This window comes from Dendrobates tinctorius, unplaced genomic scaffold (genome assembly GCF_039654945.1).
Source record: "Dendrobates tinctorius isolate UK_male_01 unplaced genomic scaffold, ASM3965494v1 ptg000092l, whole genome shotgun sequence".
In the NCBI taxonomy this organism is placed as follows: Eukaryota; Metazoa; Chordata; class Amphibia; order Anura; family Dendrobatidae; genus Dendrobates; species Dendrobates tinctorius.
The window spans coordinates 981398-990167 of record NW_027361760.1 but is presented as its reverse complement, the minus strand read 5'-3'; the positions used below and the strand labels follow the sequence as shown (position 1 = coordinate 990167).

Sequence of the window (8770 nt, the reverse complement as noted above, 5' to 3'; positions counted from 1 at the left end):
ATTACACACTACACGCCTTCAATCACTGGTTACACTCGGTGAGACCTTTAATCACTGGTTACACTCTCGGTGAGAGTTTCAGGGAATGCAAACTGGTATACACAGCAATTACACACCTTCAATTACTGGTTACACTCAGTTACAAAACACAAAGAAAGTAGGTTTACACAAAATATTACACACCTTCAATCACTGGTTACACTCTGAGATAAGGGAATGTAGACATGCAAACACTTAAAATTGCGTATAATTAGTTTCAGGGAATTACACATACAAAATGTGGTTTGTTTGTTTTTTTTTGTTTTTTTTCTTTAAACTTTCATATCATTTTCTTTCAGTTCACACAATGAAGCGCCACCATACCGGTAGACACGGCCAGCCCAACCGTAGCAGAGATTCAGACCGCAGCAGGGATCAACGCAGCAGACATGACCGGTCAGACCGCAGCAGAAACAACCCTGACCGCAGCAGAGAGGAACAGCCACACCGCGGCGTACAGGCAACCATTAGTTTCCCTGTAAGTATAAAGACCTGAAAGCTTATTATGATCCTTTGTATAGTAGCTTAACAAGTGTCTTTATACTTGCAGATGACTTCAAGCACTACCAGCAGGGTCGCAGCAGAGAGAGCAGCAGCAGAGAGAGCCAGCCAGGCTGCAGCAGAGAGGGCCAGCCAGACCGCAACAGAGACTGCCAGCCAGGCCGAAGCAGAGACTGCCAGCCAAACATTTTCCCTGTAAGTATAAAAGCCTGAAAGCTTATTATGATACTTTGTATAGTAGCTTAACAAGTGTGTTTATACTTGCAGATCAGTTCAGGAAGCAACACAGCTGCCCCAAGCCGTAATGTCTTCTCCTGAAAGCTCCCCCTCACATCATCAGCGAGCTGAGGTAAAAAAATTTTTTTTTTTTTTATTTAAAATAATTTTTTTGTGGTTAAAAACACTATCCTATTATGTTTTAACAGGAAGCTGATTCAGAGGAGCTTCCAGGAGGAGACGTGCAGGGTGGAGAGACACACGGAGGGGGTGCGCAGATTGTAAGTTTAGCACATACACAGATACATAATGCTACACCCAACACAAACATTCATCACAGTGCACACACCATAACTATGCATCCATCCAAACATTTTTTTTTTCCCCCCCCCACAGTCTAGAGTGACTCCCAGGATATCCCAGGGTCGTGAAGGTGATGCCTCTGGTGGTCGGCAAACGGTAAGTAACCCTATTTTGATAATTGTTTAAATGAACATCATGTGTTTGAATATAATGTAATTTTTTGCTTTTTGTTTTGTTTTTTATCTTCACAGGTTTCACAGCGTGCTCCCCGCAGACATCAGGAGGAGGGTGTCATTATTGATACTGATGACCTCATCCATGAGGTGGAAATCCGGGAGCCGCTGTGGAACATGGCAAACCGTCTTCATGCCGACCAACCAACCACCCGACGGCTCTGGGATGAAGTCTGTTCTTCAGTTATTGACGACTGGGAGGAACTCAATGCGAGGGCCAGGGATTTTGTGCGTAAGTATTACAACTTCAGTAACTTATATTTCCAGCATGTGAAGTGTTGAATACTAAACCTTTTTTTTTTTTTTTTTGCTTCACAGGTGACAGGGTTATCACACGGTGGCGGTCGCTCCGGGATCGCTTCAAGAGGGACTACAACAAAGAGATTCAGACCCCGAGTGGCTCGTCGGGAGGACGCCAGGGACCCCAGTACAAAAACTACAAAGCCCTGGTGTTCCTGCGATCTACAATGGCGTGCAGAAGGTAAATATTCCCCAAACAATTCCTGTAGTAGAAATGTTTAACCAATTTTTTTTTCAGCACACTTAAATTAAATATCAATATTTTTAATATACATTTTTTTTTCTCGTTTTTTAGCACCATCTGCAGCACTCGGGAGTCTGCATCAGAGTTGCGTCCCTCTGGAGTGATCCCTAGTGAGACCGCCCCCGGTGACCACATCGAGGTATCCGACCCCTCTGTACCTACCCTCTTGTCTGATCCCTCTATCCCCTTCACCAGCACTGGAGCAGCAGGGCAGACTTCATCACATGAAGCTGCTGGTGACGACTTGTTCCCTGTTCCCCACCCCTCAGACACTGCCGCAACATCTCGACCAACTTTTGGTTCTGGCCGGCAGCGTCTGAGGAGTCAGGAAAGGCTGACCTTGTCTGACTGTTTGAGTCTAAACTCAACTGTTCAACACGGTTTCCACACTTATGGACAACGGTTATCTTCTGGGTTGACCATGATCAATCAAAGTATCATGGAACTCAGAAGATACATGGAACAGATGAGTTTAGAATCAAACCAGACACCGAGACATACCTTTTTTCAATCCGTTGTCCGGCAAATGGAAGGTTTAAGTACTCACCAGCAGATGCGTGTGATGCAAGCCTGTCAGAATGCTCTAGTGGAAGTGCTTGCTGAAGCATCTCTTCCTCAACCTGTCCATCCTCCCCCTGTCTATCCTTCCACAGTCCATCCTCCCCCTGTCTATCCTTCCACAGTCCATCCTTCCCCCATCCATCCTTCCACCACCATCCATCACACCGTCCCTCCTCCTACCACTCCCTCTCCTTTCTCTAGTTCCCCATTCCATTCTTCCCAGTACCTACCTTCCCCATTGCATTATACCCCAATGCCCTCGCCATACCCACCCCCACATACACCTTCAATGTACCCACAAACCTCGTCTGTCCATCCACTCCCGTCCCAACCACATGTGTTAAACCCCCCTTCCACTTCTGGTCCTCACCAACTCCCTCCCCAGTCCCCTACCCCCCCCCTCGATGTGGTCAACCCTGTTAACCCCCCCTCCAATACTATCTCCACCCAACATTATCATAGTTTGTAATTTTTCTGTTGTAATATACCAAAAAAAAATTAAAAAAAGGTAATATACCAAAAAAAATTAAAAAAGGTAATATTATACCAAAAAAAAGTTACCAAAAAGGTAATATACCAAAAAAGTTACAAAAAAAGTTAAGAAAAAAAATAAAAAAAAAAAAATACAGTTAATACAAATTGTCAGAAATAAACTGTTTTTTTTCAAAAAACTTTATAATAATAATAATAAATTTTATTTTTATAGCGCCGACATATTCCGCAGCACTTTACATTTCAGAGGGGATTTGTACAGACAATAGACATTACAGCATAACAATAATCACATACAGTAGATTATAACAAATACCAAGAGGAAAGAGGGCCCTGCTCGCAAGCTTACAGTCTATGAGGAAAGAGGGAGACACGAAAGGTGGGTGGTAACAGTTACCCTGATTGTATGGACCAGTCATAATGTTAAGTGTGTAACAGTACAGACACAGAAGGCTAATGGAGGCATAAAGCATGTGGGAACATGATGCAGGGAACCTGGTTATGGTAAAACTTTTGGCTCTGCCACACAGGGATAGATTAGGTTAATGTGTTGGGGTGGTAGGCCAGTCTGAATAAATGCGTTTTCAGGACACGCTTAAAATTGTGGGGATTGGGGACTAATCGTATTGACCTGGGAAGTGCATTCCAAAGAATTGGTGCGGCACGTGTAAAGTCTTGGAGACGGGAGTGGGAGGTTCTGACTATTGAGGATGCTAATCTCAGGTCATCAGCAGAACGGAGGGCGCGGGTAGGGTGGTATACTGAAACAAGGGAGGAGATGTAGGGTGGTGCTGAGCCATGGAGGGCTTTGTGAGTGAGGGTAATAAGTTTATACTGAATTCTGGAGTGGATGGGTAGCCAGTGTAATGACTGGCACAAGGTAGAGGCATCAGTGTAACGATTGGTGAGGAATATGATCCTGGCTGCAGCATTCAAGACAGATTGGAGGGGGGAGAGTTTGGTAAGAGGGAGACCGATTAGAAGAGAGTTACAATAGTCGAGACGAGAATGAATAAGAGAAACAGTAAAAGTTTTTGCAGCGTCAAAGGTAAGAAAAGGTCGAATTCTAGAAATGTTTTTGAGGTGCAGATGACAAGAGCGAGCCAGTGATCGAATGTGGGGGGCAAAGGAAAGCTCGGAATCAAGTATGACCCCAAGACAGCGTGCCTGTTGCTGGGGAGTAATAGTGGAACCACACACAGAAATGGCAATGTCGGGTATAGGTACATTAGTAGAGGGAGGAAACACCAGGAGTTCAATCTTTGACAGGTTCAGTTTCAGATATAGTGAGGACATGATATTAGACACAGCGTTTAGACAATCGCCGGTGTTTTCTAGAAAGGCTGGCGTGATGTCAGGAGAAGAAGCGTATAATTGGGTGTCATCAGCATAGAGATGGTACTTTATTGTGATGTTTATTTTTTGCTTCTTTATTCAAATTACACCAGTGGTGTAAAAGGTAAACACAACACTTGGTAACACAACACTTGTTAACACAACACACAACACTGGGTAATATTTCACAGTACACCGGTGGTGTACAAGGTACAAAAAAACACTTGGTAGCACAACATTTGATAACCAACACTTGTGAACATTTCAAAGTGTAAAACGCTTGGTACACAACACTTGGTAACTTTACGCTTGGTACACAACACTTGGTAACTTTACGCTTTGTACCCAACAATTGGTAACACTGCAAAGTGTAAAACTAACCAAATCACATGGTAAAACACAATGCTTGTGCAAAGCAAACACTTGGTAAAATTTCAGATAAAAAAAAAAAAAAAAAAAAATTACTCACAATTGGTATGAAGAAAATTATATCATGTCATCTTGCCAGTCCACTTGTCCCTCTGGTGTAACAAAATAATCTGCAAAGGTATCCCTAATTCTTGCCACTGAAGCAGTACTCCGAAAAGTTTGCTGCTCAGAATCCCACAAGGTGGTTTCATACACATTTTCATCGATGGAAACTGGTTCCTTTGAAAGGACAAAAATGTGCAGGATTACACAGGCCTTTACCACCTCATCCACAGTCTCTGTTTTCATTTTCATGGCCATTAACAGTACTCTCCATTTGGCAGTTAAAATTCCAAACGCGCACTCCACCACTCTGCGCGCTCTGGTTAACCGATAGTTATAGATTCTTTTCTGGTGTGTTAATCCACGACTACCATATGGCTTCAGTAGGTGTTTTGAAAGTTGAAAAGCATCGTCGCCAACGCACACAAAAGGCATTGGTGGGCCTGTTGTTCCAGGGAGTGGTCTTGGAGGTGGGAAGTTAAAATTGTCTCCATACAAGCGACGGCCCATGGTGGAAATCTTGAACACCTGAGAGTCATTAGAACGACCGTATGCACCAATGTCCACGGCAATGAATTTGCAGTTTGCATCCGAAATGGCCATAAGCACAATAGAAAAGTATTTTTTATAGTTGTAAAACTGTGAACCAGATCCCATGGGTTTCACAATCCTGATATGCTTGCCATCCACGGCACCGATGCAGTTTGGAAACTGGCAGATTTCTTGAAACTTCTCTGCAATCTCCAGCCAACTCTCCTGTGTTGGCTCTGGGATGTATTCCTCCTGTAGAGAATCCCATAATGCCCGGCAGGTCTGTTGTACAATTCCAGCAATAGTGGAAATCCCAATCCGGAACTGGAAATGGAGGGAGGTGAAGGATTCTCCAGTTGCCAGGAATCTTAAAAAAAGGGAAAAAAAGTAAAATTAATACAAACTACAAGCCATAACATAACAATAAAAGCCTGCAGAATCTGAAACATTTTAAAAGGTAGATAACTTACCGAAGGGTCACCATCAAACGCTCCGCCGGTGTCCCTTCTCCGGATTTGTTCTCCAACACGATCCACCAATATCTCAAAGAATTCCATCCGCATGCGCACGTAGTTGAAGAACTTGTCCGGATTCTCCCTCAATTCCAGGTACAGTGTGGAAAAAACGCCACGGGTGAACCTCTGCGCATTAATGGGATGAATCCACTGGCGCCGTCTCCTCATACGCAGGATTCGCAGTCTTCTTTTCTCCCTCTCGATTGCAATAATTGCCAACCGATTCAAGTGAAGATCCAATTCCACACAGAAGCTGTCAATACTCGCAATAACTCCTTCCAGACTCGCACTAACTCCTTCCATCGCTGCCACTAGCTCTAAAACCTTTCAAAGAAATTGTATCACAACACCCTAGATATATTTCTCCCTAGTTTCCAGCATCCAATCACATTTAAGAGCATTTTCCAAGGGCGAATCATATTTGGGAGCATCCCATTTTGGAGGTGTGGAAAAACGGATCCGCAAGAAAACGGATCCAACGGATTACAAAACGGATGCAAACTGATGGAACGGATCCGTTTTGTTGAGGATCCGCAGTAAAATCGCTATGGCGGATCCTCAACAAAACGGATCCGTTCCATCAGTTTGCATCCGTTTTGTTTCCATTTTTTACGGATCCGCCATTTTCAAATTTTGGCGGATTTTGACTGATGGCAAAAAACTGAAGTGTGAAAGCTGAATCAGCAAAAAGGGGTATCAAACATTTGTCCTCGCAGGGACTCGAAACAGTGTAACAATAGAACAATGCTTTTATATAACTGGAAACAACCCAGCTATTCCGGGTGTCAAAGGCCACGAATGACCAAATTAAGGGTCCTTATTTTCTATAGCGCACTTAACCTTCCAGGCGTCGCTCGGGTTCGCAGATGCGACCGCTCAGGGATCGCTGATGTGGCTGCCTTGTAATCCTGAATATCCCGGAAGGATTTGGGCTCAACCGGCCCTGATGAATTGGTGGAACAGTGGGGCGCAACAGGCCCTGAGGAAACTGGAATGGTGGAGCACTATAGCGAGGTGGCACCCCCTGAGGCCGGTGATGACAGGGCCGCAGCTGTGGGAGAAGGTAAGGGGGCAGTGTCCTGGCCGCTGTATTAGATTGCTGTCTCGTCGCAGCGGTTGCCTGGGGTACCAGGCCTGTCACCAAGGAGGGAATCAGCGGGCGTGGCTTTTTCTGAACGTATGCGGGGAGGGACCGCCAATGAAAGTCTCTCCCGTGTCACCGGTCGGTGAGTCCAAAGGTTTCCTTTTACAGTCCCCTGCCTGTCTCTCCTCAACACACAGTCCGTTACCTCAGTCCTCTCTCTCCCACATGGCTTCTTGTCTCCTCCCAGGCTCTCTGCCAACTGCTAACTCAGCGCGCCCCCTGCTCCTTTTGTCCTAGCCCCGCCCCCTGTTGCCCTGACAACTTCAGTCGCATGTCTCCCTTTGTAATCCCCCTGGTGTGGTTCCTTCAATAGCCCTGATGACGGTCTCCTGGGTTCCGGCCCGATCACTATATGGGGGTCCTCCTCCCCACACGGGTATGTCAGGTACCGGGTTTGTGCGTGACTGAAGGGATGTGGATTTGCAAGAAACTGCTTCTCCACCCACCACTGGCAGTGCATCATTGACACCTGGAACATTTGCCCACATGTGTGATTATGCCTTGCAGATCCTAAAAAGGGACCCCCACATTGCCAAAATAATGAAGGATGATGACTACTGGCTGGCCAGCATCCTCGATCCACGCTATAAAGGCAAATTACACAACATCATGCCACAGGAGAACCTAGAGCTAATATTAGCTAACACGCAACTCTGGTAAACCGTTTGTTGGAGGCATTCCAAGCACACAGCAGTGGTGCTGGTTCTCCCACGAGCTGTAGAGGACAAAATGGCAGAGGTGTTCATGGGGCACAAAGCCGAAGTGGCGTTGGAAACGGGTTTCATGACCATGTTGTGGACTGATTTCTCAAGTACCGCTCACACGACTGGTAATACTGAATCGATTGCAAGTGACAGGAGGCAGCAGTTGTCAACTATGGTTACAAAATACTTTTCCTCCCATATCGATGTTCTCCCTCACAGGTCATTCCCCTTTGACTATTGGGCCTGTAAACTGGACACCTGGCCTGAATTGGCACAATATGCCTTACAGCTCGCTTGCCCTGCTGGTAGTGTGCTATCTGAAAGAGTCTTCAGTGCTGCTGGATCAATCCTGAATGAAAAAAGGACCCATCTGTCTACCCAAAATGTTGATGATCTAACCTTCATTAAAATGAACCATGCATGGGTTTCAAAGGATTTTGTCCCACCTTCCCCTGATGACACACAGGTTGCCAGAAAAATGGCTCGCTTTTGTCCTCCTCTTCCTCGAACTTCTCCAATTCCTCCATTTGCAGCTGCTGAATGTCCAGCCTACACATCAACATATGCCATTTTTTTCAGCCTCCCTAACTGGGCTGCCCCCCCAGGGCCGGGGTCACCACCTGGCGCAACCGTGCAAGTGCCGTTGCCCTGAACAGGTGGCTGGGCCCACTCTGGGGCGTTGTCACTGGCACAGGGCCCCTCATAGTACAGTAAAGTGTCTCTGACGGTGGGGGGACCCACTCACCGTCAGACACACTGGCGTACTATGAGGGGCCCTGTGCCAGTACTGTCACCCATGAGTGGCCCCCCCTTCTTGCTCAGGGCCCCAGCACTTGCAATACTTACCTCTCCTTGCTCCACCGCTGTGTAGTCTGGGCAGTTAAATCCTTCACAGGGACGGGCACTACAAATTTGGTGAACTGATCAATGATGGTTAAGACGTAGCTATGGCCTGTCCTGCTGGGCTCTACCTTCAGTTGATCAATGGCTACCATTTGTAATGGACATCGACTCACAATTGGATGCAGTGGTGCTTTATGATCAGCTTTCACAGTTTTCCTAGTCACAGACATGTGACATTCCTGCCACCATTTTTCAATATCTCCTTTCATGCCAATCCAATAGAATCGCCTACGGCCAGTGGCTTCTGTCTTTTGCACTCCAAAGTGACCAGACAGATC

At 45.9% G+C, this 8770-nt stretch overlaps 1 protein-coding gene across 1 annotated transcript; it reads left to right on the top strand.

The window, feature by feature from the left end:
* Positions 1-1178: 1178 nt before the first annotated feature.
* On the top strand, positions 1179-6543 carry LOC141098494 (uncharacterized). Its single transcript, XM_073586330.1, has 4 exons — positions 1179-1524; positions 1611-1773; positions 1888-2186; positions 6458-6543. Exons 1-4 carry the CDS (start codon positions 1410-1412, stop codon positions 6541-6543), a joined length of 663 nt encoding a protein of 220 aa, XP_073442431.1. The 5' UTR covers positions 1179-1409.
* The last annotated feature ends 2227 nt before the right edge of the window (positions 6544-8770 follow it).

What these genes read in the sequence shown, in the direction of transcription:
- LOC141098494 (XM_073586330.1), top strand. Translation starts at nt 1,410, where the DNA reads ATGGCAAACCGTCTTCATGCCGACCAACCAACCACCCGACGGCTCTGG. An exon ending in TCTACAATGGCGTGCAGAAG is followed by an intron (nt 1,774 to 1,887) that starts GTAAATATTCCC and finishes CTCGTTTTTTAG; the next exon opens with CACCATCTGCAGCACTCGGG. An exon ending in AAGGCTGACCTTGTCTGACT is followed by an intron (nt 2,187 to 6,457) that starts GTTTGAGTCTAA and finishes TTGTCCTCGCAG; the next exon opens with GGACTCGAAACAGTGTAACA.